The sequence below is a fragment of the Stomoxys calcitrans genome, chromosome 4 (assembly GCF_963082655.1).
Source record: "Stomoxys calcitrans chromosome 4, idStoCalc2.1, whole genome shotgun sequence".
Classification (NCBI taxonomy): Eukaryota; Metazoa; Arthropoda; class Insecta; order Diptera; family Muscidae; genus Stomoxys; species Stomoxys calcitrans.
This window is the reverse complement of record NC_081555.1, coordinates 6,434,785-6,456,698: the sequence shown is the minus strand read 5'-3', so window position 1 is coordinate 6,456,698 and position 21,914 is coordinate 6,434,785. Positions and strand designations below refer to the sequence as shown.

The window sequence follows — 21,914 nt, the reverse complement described above, 5'->3', positions numbered from 1 at the left end:
TTGTTGCAAACAGTTTGTTTTTCATTATATGATAACACTTTAAGTGAAAATTGATGAGTTCACAAAAATTTCGTTTTTGCTAGCATTTATTTTTCGATTAAAAAAAAAAAATTAACAACACTAATTTCACTTTAAACTCAAATAATTGCAAGTTCGACCAGGCCCTTGTCTACCATTTTCTTTAAATTAAAAAAAATATGTCAACGATTTTGAACGGCATTTTCAAATAACATCCTGACTTAGTCCATTTCTATGATCAATACCTTCAAATGCATTTTTATAACCTACACCTTAGGATGGGGGTTTACTAATTTCGTCATTCCGTTTGTAATACCTAGAAATATTCTTCTAAGGCTCATAAAGTATACTGTCCGTCTGTTGAAAGCGGCCTAACTTTTGAAGGAGTAAAGCTAGACACTTGAAATTTTGCACAAGAACTATTAATGTAGGTGTATTGGGATTAATAATGGGTTAAATCGGTCCATGTTTAGACATAGCTCCCATATAAACCAATCTTCCGATTTTACGTCTTGAGCCTCTAGAAGGCGGAATTTTATCCAAATTGGCTGAAATTTTGCACAATGACTTCTCCCAGAACTATCAACATACATGCCAAGTATGGTCTGAATCGTTCTGAAAACTGCTATAGCTCCCATATAAACTAATTTCCCGCTAATACTTTTTGAGCCTCCAGAGGGAGCAATTCTTATGCCATTTGGGGGAAATGTTATACAATTTCTTCTATGTCTTTCAACATATGTGTCAAGTATGTTCTAAATCGGTACAAAACCTGATACAGCTTTCAAATAAACCGATCTCCCGGTTATACTTCATAAGCCCCAATAGGATGCAGTTCATATCTGATTATGCTGAAAAAATGCACAACGACTTTTCCTATGACCTTCAACATGCGTACCAAGTATGGTCCTAATCGGTCCATAACCTGTTAGAGCTCCCATATAAACCGATCTCCCGATTGTACTTCTTGAGCAACTAGAGGGCCCTAAATGACTTCTACTATTCGTATGTCCTCCAACATCCAAACCTAGTATGTCCCGAATCCGTCTTTAACCTGATATATATCTACTAGCATAGCAATACTCATCCATCATCTCTTTTTGCTTATAAAGAGATATCGGGCAAAGACAAATGCCATCCATGGTGAAGGGTATATAAGATTCGGCCAGGCCGAACACAGCACATTTTTTACTTCTTATTTCAATGGTTTTAAATGTTTACCTCATTTTTGTTCATCGTTTCAAAACGCTGCAATATCTCTTTGACTGATATTTTATTTTCGCTTGGCTCCTCAACAATGGTTTCCATGCGGCCCATAGAGCCACTGCTGGCTACGCTTGAACGGCGTGTTTTCGACACACTTCCATTGGCATTTTGTTGGGGCAATTGATTGAGAGCGTATGCAGTCAAATCACTATTACTGTGAGGTGGGCTATTACTATTATTAGTCGATGATGTGGTATTCATCATTGGGGGACTCTCGGGACTTTTGCGTGAATTTTGTTGCAAATCATTGACAATCTGTTGGATGTGGGTCAAAGGTCGTCGACCCAAGGTGCCATAGTTGTTTTGTTCTTTGGCAGTCATTTGGTCATTTTCATGTTTATCCAACCATTCGGAGGGGTCCTCAGACATGTTATCACAAAATTCTGCGTTATTATTATTGGTATCTGAAGCCTTGGACAAAGAAAATGTCGATGATGTTGATGATGATGCAGATGATAATGTAGAAGAAGATGATGACGATGATGATAAAGACGAAGGTGTTACTGATTTTTGTTTTTCCTTGTGATGATGTGAAGTTTGCCTAGAAGTTTCTTGTTCTTCCTGTTGTTGTTGTTGTTGCTGATGCTGTAGTTGCTGCTGGTTATGGTGTTTTTCTAGTTCTTCTTCATTTTGCCAAGAATTGTAGAATTCCATGTCATGGCTAAGCGAAGAGCATTGCTCATTGAACTCACGTATCGTCTCATCGGTCAGTTGATCCAATTCAATGCGCCTATGCACTTGCACTGCCGTGGTGCCCGTTATGTGGGCTATTTCAGCATCATCGGAATCTGTCAATTGATGATCACGACCATTTTGGGCCGGCATCTCATCATCATCATTGTCCTCTTTGTTATTAACCTCATTATCCGATAGATTATTCAGAGAGTCCAGTGAGGGGGCCAGGCTTTGGGATTTCTCTAAATCACATTTTATGCATTCCGTTTTCTTGACCGCAGGCTTTTTTCCCTTGTACGATCCCTTGCCATTATGTTTTAGAGACTGTTGTGGGGAGTTTTGAGGCTTATCGTGATTTATTTTGTGGATCAAAGATTCCACCTTATTGACAATACTGCTAAATTTGTGAGGTATAGAGTGGTGATGAGCGTTGCCACCAGCATTACCGTTGTTGTGCTGTTGCTGGTGGTGGCGGGGTTTACTGCAACGCAGACTTTCTGACATGCTGAGGCAAACAAAAAAAAAAAACAAAAACTGGAAACCGGTGAAGCTCTTGGCCAATGGAAGCTGTGCACTTGAGAGTTCGTGTTGTGGCAAAAGGCTGCTGCCAAGTGGCAAGTTTAGATAATGTTGTTACTGGTTTTTGTTACACATTCATAGGCAAACGAAAACAATAACAACAAGCGCCAGCCAACACAGGGTTAATCATAATGACGATTAAACAAAATCACGTTTTGCACCAATTTGTGATGTGAGCAGACTACACATGTCCGTCCCACCGTCTTTTTTTTCGATCTGGATGGCTGATTGTTGGTGGTAGTATTAGCGTAATATGAGTTTTGTAGTGAAAGTTGTAAACTGCACCCAAAATACACACAATTTTAAAGCACTCTTACAGAAACACCCTAAGACTTATGCCACATTTTCGGCAAACTAATTGATATTCACCAAATATCCTTGTTTAAACCGTTACAGAACACACACCATTCACAAATTGTGTCAACTTTAATTGAAAATCTAAAAATGTCTAAAACTTTTCAACGCTATCATCATTGCTTTTATAGCCTTCGTTGGCTATTCTAAACCACTATTGACTATGCTTTTCTCTATGTTTTGCATTTATTTCCGCAAACCGGATGTCTATATATTCTCTCTTTTCTTTTGTTCTATGGAAAAGGCCAAATAATTTCACCACCACAGAACCATAGTACTAGCACTCGACGAACCCCAACAATTGTTTTTATAATACATTTTTAATTGGCCATAACCGTCACCGATGATGACGATGATGGTGGTGGTGGTTTTTTTCTATCCAAACTTTTTTTGGTATCTAAAACGTTATCGAAATGGCCAGTTTGAATTATGGAAACACTCTCGGCTTTGTTATTTATTTATGGAGATGTGTGACTTTTTGTAATGTTTTTTTTTTTGCACATCACCAGGCCACGATTTTATGTGTGAAACGCGTTTACCCGCTGCCCAGGTTGTTAACTGGTGGACATGTATTCTTCAACTGAAAGAAGAGTGGCCTTACATCGAACAACAGCAACTTCACTTGACCATTTCGATGAAAATAAACGAGCAGCCAACACACATGCAGGCAGTGTAGATGAAAAGCATCGGTTTTACACGCGAAGAAAATAAAATGAAATAACTGCCATAACATGTAACTAATTTGGGAAGGAACTTTTTTAATTATATACAAAAATTAACAAAGAAACAAAAAAATAAAAATTTAATTTTACTTGAAAAACGATGGCTAATTTCTCTGGCTGTTATATTCTTCTATAATTACAAGCTTATAAAGGCTCGAAAAGTCAAATCGGAAGGTCGCTGGAAGCTATATATATCCAATTAGTAGGTACCTATATTCAATATTTATAAAAAAAAAAAATTTTCTGTATTTCATACAAAAAAAAATGTCTCAACATTTTAAAATACTAAAATTGTTTTTTTTCCATCAAAATTTGAAGAGTCTACTTTCTACTTAAATTTAAAAAAAAATTATTTAAAAAAAATGTTTTTCGAAATAACCGAATAAAATCGGGCGGCGGCGACTTAAGGTACAAAGTGGGAGCGATATCTAATTCTGAATCAATTTTGATGGACTTCGGCGGATATTTTCAGATGAGTTATTAAACAATTTGTACCAAATTTCGAGCAAATATGTTCAAACTGTAATAAATACGGTTGACAAATGACAACATTATTGCAAATTAACCAAAATCTGAAGAACATATATGTGGGAGCTATATCTAAACCTGAACCGATTTCTTCGATTCATCTGTAATAACGAGAGTCAAGAGAAAATCTTTCCTACCAAATTTCGAGAGAATTGGTTAACAAATAACCATTTTATTGCATTATTACAACAAATCGGACGAACACATTTATGGGAGCTATTCCAAATGTGAACCTGTTTTTTCCCATTTCAATATGCTTCGTCTCTAGGCCGAAAAACTTGGCTGTGCCAAATTTGAAGCCAATCGGATGAAAATTGAGACCTGTAGTTTGTACACAATTTAACATGGACAGACACAAAGACAGACTGATAGACAGGCTGACGGACATAGCTAAATCGAATCAGAAAGTGATTATGAGTCGATCGGTGTACTTATCAATGGGTCTATCTCTCTTCCTTTTGGGTGTTACAAACAAACGCATAATATTCTGTACCACAGCAGTGGTGTAGGGCATAGAAATTATTTTTTTTCTAAGGCGTTTTAACCCATTAAAGACGAATGGGCAAAAAAATACCCAAGAATAGAGCTGTCTTAGAAAATTTCAAGCTCAAGTTAGAAAAGAGTTATCCTTATGAAATTTGGATTGTCGTAAATTAGACGAATGAACATGTTAACAAAAATTTTGCCGGTTTTTGTTTGTCGAAAATCGGCAATTTTTTGTATCCAAAAAAATTTAACAAAAAATTTTCTCAAATATTTTAAAAATCTGATTCCTGGAAACCTTTTTAGTGTCGTGTTGTTTTTGATGGGTTCTACATAAAAACAAAAAAAAATATGGCAATAATCCCACTACTTTTGATAGCAGGTGAGATTTTATGTCATTGTCATTAAAATCTAATTTTCTTCGTTAAATGGTCATCAAATATTAAGAAAATGATTTTTTTATACCCTCCGCCATAGGATAGGGTGTATACTTATTTCGTCATTCCGTTTGTAACACATCGAAATATTGATCTGAGGCTCAACAAAGTATTTATATTCTTGATCGTCTTGATATTCTAAGTCGATTTAACCCTGTCCAGCCGTCCGTCTTTCGAAGAAATTAAGCTAGGCGCTTGAAATTTTGCACGAATACGTCCCATTAGTGTAGGTTGGTTGGGATTGTATGGGCTCGGTCCATGTTTTGATATAGCTGCCATATAAACCGATCTTGGATCTTGACTTGACTGAACCTCTAGCCTTATCCGATTTGGCTGAAATTTTGCACCAGGTATTTTATTTTTATTCCCAACAACTGATCACAACCTGATCTAGCACCCATATAAACCGATCTCTAGTCTTGACTTCTTGAGCCGCTAGAGGCTCAATATAATCCGATTTGGTTGCATTTTTGAATGAAGTGTTTTGGTTTGACCATCAACAACAGTGCCAACTATGGTCTAAATTGGTTCATAACCTGATATAGCTCCCATATAAACTGAGCTCGGATATTGACTTCTTGAACCTCTAGAGGACGCAATTATTATCCGATTTGGCTAAAAATTTGCGCGAAGTGGTTTGTTTCGACCATCAACAACTCTGTTAAGTATGGTTCAACCGATTTCGGATCTTGACTTCTTGAGCCGAGAGAGGGCGCAGTTATTTTCCGATTGGACTGAAAATTTGCACGAAGTGTTCTGTTTTAACTTCCCACAACTGTGCCAAGTATGGTTCAAATAGGTTCGTAACCTGGCATAGCTCCCATATAAACCGATCTCGAATATTGATTTCTAGAGCCTCTAGATGGCGCAATTATTATCCGATTTGGATGAAATTTGGTTTGACCATCAACAACTTTGCCAAGTATAGCCCAAATCGGTTAATTACCTGATATAGCACCCATATAAACCGATCTCGCATCTTCACTTCTTGAGCCGCTAGAGACGCAACTGTTAACTGATTTGGCTGAAATTTTGGACAATGACCAATAGCCAAACCAAGTATGACTTGGTATAGTTCAAATAGCGTAGCAATTCTTATCCATTATCCTTTGTTGACTTAACAAGAGATATTGGCCAAAGAACTTGACAAATGCGATTCATGGTGGAGGGTATATAAGATTCGGCCCGGCCGAACTTAGCACGCTTTTACTTGTTTGTTGTAGAAGATAAAAAGAGAATTTTTTTAACTTTTTTCAAAAATTTTTAAATTAATTTTTTTAAAAATTAAAAAAAAATTGTTGAAAAAATTAAAAAAAAATACTACGTCAATACATTTGTATTGACTAAATAATGAACACATGAAATTTTATCAAAATCCGACAAGGAAATCGAGGGTCAGGCGTTAATATGTTAACGATGTCCGCGTGTCTGCCCTTCTTCCGTCCGTCTATTGTAATCACGCTACAGCCTTCAAAATTTGAGATATTGAGCTGAAATTTGGTACGGATTCGTCGTTTTAAACTGCCCAAATCGGACCGTATTTGGATATCGCTATCATATAGACCGATCTGCCGATTTAGTATCTAAGCCGCAATTTCTATCCGTTTTCGCTGATATTAGTTGTTGTTGTAGCAATATGTTGTGTTCTAACTTTTGTCTGCTTGATTCTGTTGAGTGTCCAGATCCAGGAACTCTGCGACTAAGATGGGGTGCGTCCAGAGGGATCTGGGTCTAAGACGAATGGGTATGGCTGGGCAGTAAAACAGGTGAAGTGTGTCGTGTGGTACCTGGTCACAATCGGGACATACATCATGCACGTTGGCATCAATCCTTGCTCTTTAGGAATTGAGGGGCCTACATCAGCCGGATCGTAATTGAGCCAGAACTGCTCAGGCTTGCCGGTGGAGGTCAATTTTTTCAGGTGCAATGGGATGCGGTCGTTCTCCAAGGACTACATACACCCGGTAGCTATTTACTGCATCTGCTACCGTGTCTGCGTGAATGTTGTCTAGTCCCGCTTGATACACCGCTTGATCTAGAGTTTCTCTCTTGTAGCGCTGGACCTACCGCTCTAGACCATGTAGATCTACTTTAAGGCTTCTGGGCCGCGATTACCTATCCACAAGATGAGAATTTGGATGGTATTTGCGGTAACAGCTCGAAAGGTATTGCTTAGACAGCATGTAGTTATGTCTTTGCACGGGTAGGATTATTGTCTCCTGATGGAGTTCGTCCACGTGAGAACTGAGGAGGCAACCCGTCGCAGTTCGAAGGGCGGCATTCTGACAGATCTGTATATTATTCCACTGCGTGTCACAAAGCTGACGGGGCCTAACTTTCGAACGAGTAAAGCTATCAGTTAAGGTGGTTGGGATTGTTAATGAACCAAATCGGTTCATGTTTTGATATAACTGCCATATAAACCGATCTCCCGAATTGACTTCTTGAGCCCCTAAAGGGCGCAACTATTATCCGTTTCTGCTTAGTATTGCATCTATCGGTTTGATTTCCTTTGCCACTAGAGGGCGCAACTATTTTCCGATATGGATGAAATTTTAATTTTGCACCTAGAGTTTTTGTTATCAAGATTCAAGCTAGGTATGACTTAAATCGGTTCATAACTGATATAGCTCCCATCGCCAGATTAACTTCTGAAGCCTCTAAAAGTACAATTTGTATAAAATTTGCCTGACATTTTAAACGTGGTATTTTTGTATGGCTTCTAACGGACATGACCGAGTTAAGGGGTGGCCGACGGATGCGCATGCAACCCTGTGGAACAGCGAAATGGTCGGAAGGACGCCGAACATCCTATGGGGGGATAAAATCGTGAGAAGACGAGGCTATTGCTGAAAGGAAGTAAGAAGGAGGTCACTATAGATCTCGGTATCATAACGGGACACATAGGACTACGAGCTCACTTATGTAATATCGAGCTCACTTATGTAAATGCGGCAAGTGATAGCATGTGTAGGGCTTGCGGGGAAGATGATGAGACTTTGGAGCATTTCCTATGTCATTGCCCGGCTTTCGCGCCTAACAGACATCGGCACTTAGGTGGGGACACAATAGCAGACATGATTAATCCGCCCCATGCGGATTAATATCTGCACCCTCTTTTCAACCTAACCTAACGGCCATTGCAAGTACGGTCCATGTCAGCCCACATTTTGAATTAGATCCTATATATTTGAAAAAGTCATTGATCGAGCTTGGAAAGTGCGACTCATGGTATAGGGTATATAAGGTCTCTAATTTTTATTTTAAATTCATATTTTACTACCAAAGACTTTTCATATGAGATCCAAATTCTCCCGATCGGTCTACATATGTGTTTACAGGGTATTTTGGTATCGCAACGGATGCCCAGACCCTTAAGGCTAGATTTACATGTCGAATTTGTACTCTACTCTAATTACATTTATTTTGATACCCATATTGTCCCAAATGGTTAACATGTCCGTTTGCGGCGTTTTTGGGTGTGGCATTCCCCCCTAAAGCTTGGCTTCAAATTTTTTTCAACAAATTCGTGATTTTGTTTTCCCACAAGTTTCGCTTACATCGATTATACATCGGTCCAAATATGTTTTTCCAAAACATGTTTTTTTTTAAATTAAGGTAAAGACGAGGGTACGTCGAGGGTATTCTGTGATAATTTTAGGAAAATTGATTCTTCAATTTTTGAATCTTCATAGGTAAAAGACAACAAATCAAACAAACCGCAACTTTATGATTTTAACATATGGGCAATTCCACGAAAATTGATTCCCTTACTCAAAAAATTAAATGAATGCCTAGGTAGCCTTAGAAGAAAAAGCATAGATTTTAGTAAAAAAGCATTTATCGCTTTTTCATGTAAATAATTTCTCAATTCTGTTCTATTTCTATCAGTGTACCTTTGGCTTCGATTTGTTTCACACTCACTCTACATTTGGCATTTGAGTAATGTGCATATGGATGTTCTCCATCATATGCATGTCTCTCGATATTACCGTTGCAATTGTTGCTTGTTTTGTTGTATTGTTGCAGTAGCTGTTCTGTGTCTGAGTACCGATTGCCAGAGTCACCATTGATGTGCACACGCAAAGACCATGTTTCAAACCTGATCCATAATCCAGTATGCGTTTAAAAGCCTAAACATTCAAAGCTAAACTAAGACCAAACCAAACTAAACTAAATCAACAAAAAAAAACTAAACAACAACACACACACGCGACACACTCTTTAGTATTATTGTAAAAGCCTATGTTCATAGTTTCATTCATCCATCCCCAGTCACATAGACCCCCTTTTCATCCACATATGTATGTATGCGCCATGTCGTTCATAGTCAACTTGTAATCGAGTATGTATGGCTTTTGCTTTGTTTTTATTATTTTTTTTATTACTCATTTCTGTATTAACTCTGTTTTTGTTTTTTGGTTTGTTTTGTTTTGTCTTTAGGTGGAGATAAAAGAGTTTGGGGCGGGGATGTTGAGCATGAATGACCAACAAATCTTCATTTGCAATTTCCATTCCAAAATCGCCACAGCTTAAACATACCAAATACAACAATAACAACAAAAGAAATGCAAACATGTGTATTTTGTGATAAGCTATGTGAAGTACAATATTGTAATTAGTTCACTACACTCAAAGAAATAGAGATGATAAATTAGATCACACATATGAAAAGGGAGATTAATAGACAAAATATTAAGTATACGCCTCTTTCGTATGAACACCTATTCTTTTAGAAATCCCAACAAGAGCACTGATATAGAAATTTTAAATTTTACATAAATTCCGATATACTTCAAGTGTTGTAAACAAAACACCCTGAGGCGGTCAGATATTGACGTGAATATTTAGGAATTAAAAATCGATATTATTTTTCTTGATTTCGAAAAAAATCCAAAAATGTTAAATTTGGCTAACTAAATGCTTTTGGTTCTGAAGCAAAATATATTTACACCCTAAACCAATACTGTGGTACAGGGTATTATAACTTTGTGCATTTGTTTGACACGCTAAAAAGCAGAAGAGCTAGACCCATTGATAAGTATACCGATTTAGCTATGCCTGTCTGTCCATATATGCTTATAATAAAGGTACAGGACGCATTTCATGTCCTACTGTCGTAAAATTTGGCACAAGGCACTTTTTTGGTGATTTAGAAAAAATCGGTTCAGATTTACATATAGCTCACATATATATATCTTTCATTCGATTTGGCATTTTAAAGCTGTATAAGCCTCAATTTTGATTCGATCTTTGCAAAATTTAGCTTGAGATGTTCTATTTGACGTCCCAATGTGTGTGCAAAATTTCATCAAAATCGTTCCAGATTTATATGTAGCTCCCGTATATATTTTTTAGCCGATATCCGCCTTTAAAACTGCTGTAGCCAGAATATAGGTCCTATTGTAAAAACATCTTGCAGTTTAATTCGATAATTCAGTAAATATACAAAATTAAATTCTGACCAAATTTAGACATTGGTTATATACAGGGTAGACTCGGTGGTGTGGGGTATTATATTGTCGGCTGCGCCCGATTTTAGCCTTTCGTTACTAGTTATTTATAAGTTTATCAAAACAACGTAAGTGTCATAAGTCTTTAATTTTGAAAATGAAAGAATGAAAGTCATGAGATCTAAGGTAGCCATTAGTGTTAGACTTTAACTAGTCTCTCTTGGACAATTTTAAGACCACTATAACATTTTATAGCGACCGACCAAAGATATACCGGGCTCCCTCCCTTTTACCCATATATACAAAAACGCCAAAAAAACCATCCACACAGACATGTAGGCCGATTTTGTTAATATGGGTATAAAATGAAAGGTATTTGGAGACGATGCTCAAATCTGTTATCAAAATTTGATATCAAGTTTGACCGTCGCCACACCGTCGTGGAGGCCAATGAGACACAATGAGACTACAATTAAAGGTATTTTATTGTAAGTAGTTTATGAATCTGATACTAATATAGGGAGACAAGTTCTAAGACCGCGTGGACCCCGAAAGCCCCTTCAATTAAACATGTGGGCTGACCCTGAAAATATGTGATTTGAATTAAGAAGTTTGTAAGTATCCGAGTTTCAGGAAAAGTGTCTGGGGCCGCTAAAAACAACTCCCCAAACAAACATGCAGGCTGAACCGAATAATATAGGATTCAAATTAAAGGTCATTGGAAGTAGAGTGGGACCGAGATTCGGGGGCTACCTTACCCACAAAAACCCATATAAACAAACAAGCATCAAAATTTGGGATTAAGATCCCAACGCCAGAAAATCCCCCCAAACTGACATGTAGACCAATCGGAACAATATTGGACTCAAATGGAAAAGACTTTGGTGGTAGAGTACAAATCTTACATTCAAATTTGATCCAGCAGCAAAAATGCCAAAAACAATTTAAACAATTTGGATTAGAGATGGAAACATGGTCCTGAAGGTTTAACACTCTAGGCAATAGACAGTTTAGGTTAATGTCAAGTAAAACGGCTAGTTTTGTATGAAAACCAAAATTTCTTTTTAAATTATATTAAAAAAATTCACATTTATTTACCATAAAACACTATATGCAAAATTTCAGCCAAATCGGATAAAAATCGCGGCTTGTAAGGGCTCAAGAAATCAAATCGGAAGATTGTTTCAAATGGGAGCTAAATCATGTTCTTGACCGATTTGGGCCGTGCTTGGCACGTCATAACAGAACACTATGTGGAAAATTTCAGCCAAATCGAACAAAAATTGCAACTTCCAGGGGCTCAAGAAGATCGGTTTATATGGGAGCTATATCTGGTTCTCGACCGATTTGGACCGTGTTGGAAATCACAACAGAACACTATGTGCAAAATTTCTGCTAAAACAAACAAAAATTGTGGCTTCCTGGGGCTCAAGAAGTCAAATCGGGAGATCGGTTTATATGAGAGCTTCACCGAGCAGGCCTATAAACTGATAGAGTCAAAAGTTGAACGGATATGTATACCGAGAAGAACATTATGGAACATTGCATATGGAAGTAAAGAACGTTTCTAATATTTCATGCTGGCAGCCCTGCTGTCGCCCAACTCAAACAGTAACTAATAGCATGCTGCTTTATATAAAATTAAAATGTATGTGTCTTAAGTCTTTCGTTAGTTTAAAGCAAAGTATTGGTTGCCCAAAAAGTAATTGCGGATTTTGCATATAGTCGGCGTTGACAAATTTTTTCACAGCTTGTGACTCTGTAATTGCATTCTTTCTTCTGTCAGTTATCAGCTATTACTTTTAGCTTGCTTTAGAAAAAAAGTGTAAAAAAGGTATATTTGATTAAAGTTCATTCAAAGTTTTATTAAAAATGCATATACTTTCTTTTAAAAAATCCGCAATTACTTTTTGGGCAACCCAATACATTAAAAAAAGAATTTATTAATTTCAGTAATTAATTATCATATTGTCTCATTCATATATCTTGTAAGGGATTTGAATTGGGTGCCTATCTAGAAGCCACCGTAGCGCAGAAGTTAGCATGTCTGCCTATGAACCTGAACGCCTGGGTTCGAATCCTTGCGAGAACATCAGAAACAATTTTCAGCGGAGGTTATCACCTCCTAATGCTGGCGACATTTGTGAGGACCTACGCCATTTGAAAAAATGGTATGGCAGCCATGTAAAAACTTCTCCCCAAAGAGGCGTCGCACTACAGCACGACGTTCGGACTCGGCTATAAAAAGGAGTCCCCTTATCATTGACTTAAACTTGAATCGGACAGTACTCATTGATATGTAAGAAGTTTGCCTCTGTTCCCTCAATGGCATCTTCATGGGGAAATTAGCCATTTTTACTAATCTAGGAAACTTAGTCTGCTTCTTCGTATTACCAAGTACGTGTCTTTAGTTTTAACACAAAACAGATTTGATTTCGAATGGGTATTTTTTATTGAATTTCTTTAAAAACTGGGAACAAACATTTTTTTTTGTATTCTATTCTGTTCAGATTTACTTATTAAACATTTGATAACTCGCATGGTGGAGACTCATGTTTGGCTTATTTTAACATAAAATATATAAATTTCTTATTTTTTACGGTGCATTTACCATTCACTATTAACTCATCACAAAACAAAAAAAAATAAACTGTTGGATAAGACATTGGCCACAAATCGATTTTACGAATATTTATGCCTTTGATTTAAACAAAAGCCATAAACACCTAAATCAAATTCGAACAGAAATCAGGATATACCGGTTGGTGTGTATTGGCAGGCATCCTGCTGAGATAACTACATGGCTTTCAATATTTGTAAACTGAAAATAATGGCAATGCTATTAAGAAAGAATAACTTTAATTAAACTAAAACTCATGCAAAAAAAAAAAAATAACTGACCCGTAAACTAATCAAGGCAATCAATTTTGTAGGCAATAAAATAGAGATGCAATTACATATGCCAACAATAAATATTTCTGATTTTAATTATAAGAAACATTTCCTGGAGAAGATTTATTAAAGCAAATACAAGACAAACAGCTTTATATTCGGCCGGTCCGAATCTTGGAAACCCACCACCACTTAAAATTTGTGCTTAAAATTTCTACATACCAAGTCAGGCAAACATTTAAATTTTAAACCGATTTAAACCACACTTGGCACGATTTTGCCAACATGACATGCAAAATTTCTGCCCAATCGAAGAAGGCAAATTGGGAGATCGGTATGTGTGAAAGCTATATCAGATTATAAACTGATTCAAACCATACTTGGCACGATTGTTGGAAGTCATAAAAGAACACCACATGCAAAGTTTAAGCTCAATCGGACAAGCCAGGCATTATACCAAATCAGAGCATAATTGGCACATATGCTGGAAGTCATAGAATGCAAAATTGCAGCCAAATCGAATAAGAATTGCGCCCTATAGAGGCTCAACAAGTATAATCGAGCAATTGGTTTATATGGGAGCTATATACAAATATGGACCTATTTAGCCCATTTACAATCCCAGCCGACCTTCATTAATTTCAAGCGGCTGGCTTTATTTCTTCGAAATTTATCGTGCTTTCGACAAACGGATGGACAGACGGACGGACGGATCGACTTAAAATGTCATGATGATCATTACTTTATATACTTTATGGGACCTTAGACGAATATTTCAAGTTGTTACAAATAAAATTAGTATATCCTCATTCTATGGTGGAGTGTACAAAAAAGTTTAAATGAAGTCAGAGGATCTACACAATATGAATTTATAGCCCCCAGTTTAGTTGGTTTATAGATTTGCTTTATCAAACTCAAAATTGGCTTGAACCTCTTCAATTTTTGAAAATTCACGCCTTTAACCTGGCAACATTGATGCTTGTGTTTGATCTGCATTCATTTTGCCACATCTATTCATCAATGTTAGTGGCAGAAAAATAGAGCATAAGGTACAAACATCGTAAAATGCACCATATATCTTCTTTGCCTTGGCTGCAATCGCCAACCCACCATATAGCCAACATGTTTTATAACCCACAAAAGGCTTCACATATGAATTATGGCAAGGCGTCAATGGCTATAATTAATCATCAGAAACTACGGCCGAAAAAACCGGTGTTCTCCACTTCCCGAATATCAGCATACAAAGCAAACTGAACTGAATTTTCATGAATTTGAAAGTAATTTCCATCAATCTTTTTCTGTTGTTAAACGAATAAGAAAAAACTCATTTTACTTACCTTCCTAAACTCCTGCACAAACATGGTGACCATTGCCTGTATGGCTGCTGCTCGCACCGCATGCAGGGCCACATTTTTACCATTGCGCATATTCAATTGTAGGGAAGCTGGCCTAGGTAGGGTCACTGCATTCTGAATCTCAGCAAAAGGTATGGCCTGGACCACAATTAAATAGTCAGCATCACGTCGTGCCAAATAAAGGCCATTGTGTGATATGCCCATAATAGAAACATCGGGATATTGTGGGGCTCCCTGCACAGGGAAGAGGCGAGCAAAGTACAAAGGCCACTCGCGCGCCATATCAATGAGATGCCGCTTGACTATGGCCCTTACATTTTGGCTGCGTATGGTCTCTGCCGTCACCCCATGGCCATTGAGCATATTAATGGCAGCCACTTTCTCCTGCGGTGATATACGCAGTGAGGGAGTTAAACCAAAGACATCCGCAGACACTTGAGCAAAGAGCAGATCCAAAGCCACGGGAGGTCCAATGGGTTCGTTGGGATGGAAGACTTCTTTGCGTACCCTTAACTTCCATGGCACTCTGTTGTAGGTAAGACAAGCATTTGCCGGATGCTTTAGAGAGGCTGGAGCAGGTACTGGCGCTGGTATGGCTGGCAGGGGCCATTCATCTGCGCCATCAGTCTCCTCGTCACGTCGTGTACTTTGTGACACTGTGGTCGAAGCCGAGGTCTTGCGTTTTCTTTCCTTTTCATACTTTTGGGCCATGTGCGTGCGGAAGGTGGCCGGTGTGTTGGATATGTGAGACATGCTGGAGACATTGGCCACATTGGAGGTGTGCGATACGGTAGACATATTCGACATGTGCGACATATTGGGCATGCTAGACATAGTGGGCACAATAGGAGCCGGCGAAATTGGAAGGGACTGCTTCTTGTTCGATACCATGGCTTGGTAGGAATACTTGCGTTCTCCCACCATCACTGGGCTGTAGCTGTCTGTGCGATCCGTGTTTCTCTCAATGGTGGCCGTTACCACCTTAGGCGGTGCTGGCTGGTAAACTTTGTGACTTTCCTTTTCACGTTCGACCTGACGCATTTCATATATTCGCTCACGTTTCTCACGCTCCTTTTCTCTCTCACGATCACTGCCACTGGAGGCAGGGCCCTCAACCTCTGCACGATCCCACACAGACTCGGAGAAATCATCACGGTCCCTAGAACGGGACCTAGAGCGCGAACGTTCCCTTTCATTTTTCATCTCCTTTTTGTAGCTCTTCTCATAGACCATATCCAGTTTGGCAGCTTCAGTGCGACCCCATGAATCATAAGCATCCTTGGAATCGTCGGAGCCATTCCAATTGTGTCTTACACCAAAGGTATCGCGATCTTGACGTTGAATAAAGGCCGGCACATCCTTTGCCTGGCCACGATATTCATTTTCCTCCGTCTCGAGCATGTGTACGGGAGGACTCTTGGGAACTGGTGGTGGAGCGGGAGGCGCTACATTTGGAGGCCTTATAGGTGGTGGTGGAGCTGGTATGTTTGGTGCGGGTGGTACATGCGATGGCCAGGAGGGAGGAGGCACTAACTTCTCCTCCATACGTTCGATGTGGGAGCGCACGGTATGCAAGTCCACCGTGGTATTGGAGGTCATCATGTTGCTGAATTGGCCACTGAGCTGTTGCTGCAACATCATCTTTCTGGTATCCTCCAATTTGGCTGGTGTCCTTTGCTCCGACTTGGTGCTGACTGTAGAACGTACCGAATGTCCAGCGGTAACCTGTTCCAAACGTTGGCGCATTTCAGAACTCAACTTAAGCTTGCCCACACTTCCCGGTGGAGGACGATCTGCTCCAATCTCAAAGCTTTTCTTGGTGGTTTTTGTAGTCACCACAGTTTGCTGAGGTGGCGACTGCTCCATAACCGGCTTGGAGTTGTGTTTAATGCCAGTTTCAATCTTGATTTGGGTGCGCACCATTTGGGTGGTGTGCACAGGCATTGAAACCACAGGCGAGGGACTTTTGGAGTTATCATGGACTTCAAATTCCTCCCACTCAATGGCTGAGCCTGACAACGAGCCGTTGCTGCTGTGAAACTGGGACTGTGGTGTATTCTTACGCTGATGCTGGCGCATTTTGAAAGCAAAAAAGTCTTCCTCTGTCTCAAATTGGGGACCATCCTGGGGTGGAGGCCAGCGCCATTTGCCAATGCGCACAGTTTTTGCCCTGCCATACGGGTCCAAAAAGTGTCTTGTCTCCGAGGGATCTTTGACTTCGATGGGCGGTGGCATGGGTGGTGGTGGAGGAGGTGGAATCAACGATCCTCCGCTGTCCGAAGACGCTTTGCGATTGCGATCATTCTCAGAAAACTGAGAAATTCGATTCTTGACACTTTGTTTGCGCCCTTGCTGAGGAGCTTCATTGGACATGACACTGATTTTTGCCGTCATGTTATTGGATGTCGCTGTGGTCGCACTCACATGATTGACCACAGGCATTATGGGAGGTATGGGAGGTGGTGAAGTTGTGCCAGCAGCCACCGTAGTATCTTGCTGGCTGAGTAACGTTTGCAATGCCTGGTTTTGGGCCAATAATTGCTGCTGAATTTGTAGATTCTGGGCCATGGCCGATTGCAGAAAAGCTCTCTGAACTTGGTGTTGGTAGGCGGAAGGATCCGAATCGGGTGGTATATTGACCAGCTGTAGAATATTTTCTGAATTATTCAACACTGGACTTCTGGGGGAGCTGGAGAATGACGCATTGCCTGCGGAGGTTTGAGCCTGAGCTGTACCGCCACCCTTAATGGTCTCAATCAGTTCGGAATGTTCGGTCAGTACTTTGACAGCATCGTTGACGAAAATTGGCTTAAAAAGCCCTGTTATGTAGTCATCCAAATTGGCTGAAGCGTTTTCCTCATGGCCTTTTTCACCGCCACCCTTTATCTTGCAGGACAACTGGTGGGCATTCAAAGTTAATTCATGGTGACCGCAATCTGGAGCTTCAAAGAAATCAATTTCTTCTACAATTGCTGAGGTAGGGGGAGGCCCTCCTCCTCCTCGAATACTGGCGGCCAATGATCTGGCATCGGAGAGTTCATCCAAAGAACCATCCAATACTGGACTGAATAAATCATCCAAGAATTGATCTACATCCGAAGCTTGGGAGGGCACACGCACCCTTCTTACATGAGAAGCCAACGAAGGAGCTTCACTGGTGTCTGACATGGCTGAAGATCTGGTGGCATATTCCGACTTGTCCATGTATTTGCTTGAATGCGATCCCCCATGGGATCTACGACCAGCATATTGCGATTTTTGATACCGAGGAGCTGTTTCCTTGCCCATAGGTGTAAGACGTTCTGCCGAGTGATATCTTTCATTGAGGCGACTTTCCGAAAGACCCATTTCGGCCAAGGGCTCTGGCTCAGTGGCAGCATCCAAATCGGTAACATCTCCCGCCAAAAGATCATCCAAGGATTTTGATCTGGATTTCTCCTGCTCAAAGTAGCGATCGTTTAAGGCTGAGCTCCTAGACAAAATATTTCTTGAATTCTTGCGTATGGGCTGTTCGTCATGCGAATCTGAGATGGGTGACTCGCTGGGAGGCGTTGCTTTCATTTTGGGAGGCTCTGGTGGGGGAACTTGAGGCCTCTTTGGAGTACTGCTATCGCCTTCAGGCAAAATAGTTCGATGAAATTTGGCACCTGTTGTCATCAAATCACTACGCAAAGCTGGGAAGGCAGGGCAAAGCTCTTTTTCCGAAATCAAATCCAAGACATAGTCCAAGCCACAAGAGTCGGTGACTAGTTTACCATCATCCAGCACTACAGTCCAACCACGATTGGAAATGCCCAGAGTGGAGACAGCCAGTGAGGCAGCCTCTTCACATGTGGTCCACGAGTCTATGGCCACCGTTTGGTTGGTGTCATCGGGCATGGTCAAGGATACAGCAATATCTGACATTCGCGATATTGCTCTCCATTCCACCCACGAAGGGGTGAAGTTTCTACAACTGTTGGCATAGGTGGAGTGAGTATTCCGAAGAATCTTCTTCAAAAGCATTTCCCTCATAGAATCAGGAGCATTATCCACTATGAATTTCATCAAATATTTGCTAAATGCCGGCCCCGGTTGGAAGCAAGACAGGCAGTGGGCCATCAACTGCCATAGACGTTGAGCCTGCACTTCGTCGGTGTTGTAGATTTGATTGCAGAGCTGAACTAAAATTTCATCGCGTAAACCACGAGAGGACAAGCCCTTGTGGACTATGTAATCGGAGAGTACCTTTTCCTTGTTGCCATCCATACTCTTGTCATTGGTCCAACGCAAGATCAGCTTGAAAACAGCCAAGGAATCTTGGAAGTCTTGATCTCTAGAGGCAGCCCTTGATAGGAATGGGGTGGTGATGGGCTCTCGGCGAGCCGCCAATCGCATGCCATTACAATACACCGAGCTGAATTTTCCAAATGAGAATTGATCCAAATCCTTGGGAAGATCAGCGGCCACAGGAGGTCCCGGAACAGTGCCCACAACTTTGACCAAATGTCTATCCCCGTGAACGGGCGTCCAACCTTCGCTTTTCGAAAAGATGAAGGCCAATTCGGCTGGGATATCTAAATAGGAGATTTGACTGCGTTCCAAATTTTCTTTGGCCTGCTTTTTGGCTTCTCGTTCCTTCTGGGCCCTTTGGGCCTCCAAACGCCTTTGGTATTCCGCCTTTAGTTTAACAGCACGCTTGCGGCCCATTTTTCCACGCCACAAAGCCTGAGCCTTGGTTACACTCTTGCGCAGGTTCTGATATTTCGCCTGCTCACGATGACCACGCCAACGGGACTGAATGCGAGTGGCTGCTTTCTTTTTGCGTATTAGATGACGACGGGCTAGCATGCCGCGTACATGTTTCTGTATAGCCACAGCTGCCGTCTTCAGACGATCGGAACGGCTGGATTCCAGCATGCGATGCAGAGCTTCCCTGAGAAATACTCTGGTTGCTCCTAGCTGATAATCGGGCCCATCAATGCCAGTACCAGGCATGGATTCCAGCAACATACGACATAGTTCTCGATACGGGGTACCCCGGGACAGGGGAGTTCTCATCAAATGACGATATCGTTCTATGAAATGTTGGAAGCGCAATCGCACAGGATAACCCTTCTGCCTAATCTGTATGGTATCCAGCATGCCCAAATAACGCAGCTGTTGCAGCACACAAGGCATGTCCATTTTCAACGACTGCTTCTCATTGTTGGGCTTTATGCAACGCACAAACCAAGGATTACAGCGCCCCATGGACTGCAGCAATTGTTGCAGAGAGTCGGAGAAACGTGCCGCCACAGTGGGAGTTCTGGGTTTCATTGTAACGAAGCGACCATTGTTTCCCTTGGGCAAGGTCTTGCCAGAATCACGTTGAGCTCGTAATTGCTTGGTGAGATCGGAAACCAACTGCAATTTACTGGATCCCAAAAGCTCCAAGACATCACCGCGCAAGGCATCGCGATTTTTATCGAGGAAACCATCAACACAATACCACACCTGGCCGGCATAGTGGGTGATACCAAACTCCTGGGCTCCCACACGGGGACGGGAGTACAACTCATTGAGGGCATGATTATAGTGACATTTCTCCAGGAAACTCATGTCGGAGGCTCGAGGGAAATTTGATTCATCGTCAAGCAGATGGAAAATTCCCACTGGTTTCTTGGCTAATAAGTGAATAACTGGCAAATTGTCATCCCAAGTCAAGGGGGTCCATTCCAAACGTTCTCGCGAATACTCGGCCTGCTCCAGTTTGAAGACATGTTTGTTGAAATAGAGCTGAAGATTTTCGTTCGCAAAATTGATGCAAAGCTGCTCGAAGGAATTCTCAGCCAAATCTTCAAAGCCAAAAATATCCAATATGGATATACGGTGGGCATCATGAGTGCCACCCTTCTGGACTATGGAATTGATGCGGGACACAAGCCAATTGAAGAGGCCTGAGTACAAGGCTTTGGCAAAGGCATCTCTGGAATCGAGGGCCTGATCTATGCTCAGAGGTGTGTGCAGACGTTCTGAGCGAGCTTCAGTTATTCGACTGGTTAGGGATCTGTGTAAACCTTCGGCAGAGATGTGCAATAAATGGGCGGCCCACTTGATTTCGGCATCAGAGCCAACTTCCACACCCTCTTGGCCATGTCTCAGCTGACGGCGATGGAAATACACATTGCCCAAATGCAAAACGGAAGCCAAAACTCTGATAATGCCTTCCCGTTCTCCCTCGGAAACGCCCAAGACTTGCATGGCGCTTTGCAGCGAATCCCAATCCACACGTCCCGGAGCACAATCAGTGGCCCCTTGATTGAGATAGAAATATTTATCGGCCTCCAATAGGCCATATTTAGTGCGTTCAGCCTCCGATAGACCACCCAGCATTTCATAGAAGACATGATAGTTTCTCTCTCCTGGAGCCTGGGTTACTATGCGCGACTTTTCCAACAAGTATTGGGTGATCTTCGCTCCCACAATAGCACCATTTTTAAAGTACACCTCCAAATATTTGCCGAAACGAGAACTGTTATCATTGCGTGTGGTGCGTGCATTGCCAAAAGCCTCTAGCAAAGGTGCCGCTTCCAGGATTTGTTCGGTAATAACTGCCGAGGCTGAGCCTCCTCCCGGAACCACAGCAGCCAAATACTGCATGACCAGTTTGGTGGATTCTGTCTTGCCAGAACCCGATTCTCCTGAAATAACCACAACTTGGGGTGAGGGCAGGGAGGCATGAGCTGCAGCTCCTATGGCAAAAAGATGAGGAGGCATGGTTCCCAAGGGTTTGCCAGCATATTGTTTGGCCACCTCAAGGCCATAGGAGTCGGGAAACATTTTGTATGGATTGATGGCTATCAAAATACTGCCCGCAAATGTGTAGATAAGGCCTTTGTCATAACGCAAACGCAGGTTCCACAGCAGAGAGGCCTCATGTAAATCCTCCAGCATGGTCATATCCTCGACGCCACTATTGCCCAAATCCTGTCGAGGCCTCAGATTGCCTTCTCCCGGTTGCAGAGCAAAAGTTTGAGCCTGAAATAAAAAACGGAATTTAATGGTCTTAGTTTTGTAACAAGAATCAGATTGTGTGGGCATAAATTTTTACTGTGTATGCGCCCATGTATTTTACCAGCACATCACTGCACATTGTCGATAGCTTCTTAACACTTTGGGGATAACGGT

The 21,914-nt window shown here is 41.0% G+C and overlaps 1 protein-coding gene across 1 annotated transcript in view; it reads right to left on the bottom strand.

The window, feature by feature from the left end:
* The window catches only part of LOC106082497 (unconventional myosin-XV), a 70,093-nt gene that overhangs the window by 16,824 nt on the left and 31,355 nt on the right, over positions 1 to 21,914 (bottom strand). Inside the window, exon 4 of the mRNA XM_059368360.1 lies at positions 14,748 to 21,764. Within this exon, the coding sequence (XP_059224343.1) occupies positions 14,748 to 21,764 (7,017 nt within the window). The remainder of the gene's footprint in view (positions 1 to 14,747; positions 21,765 to 21,914) is intronic.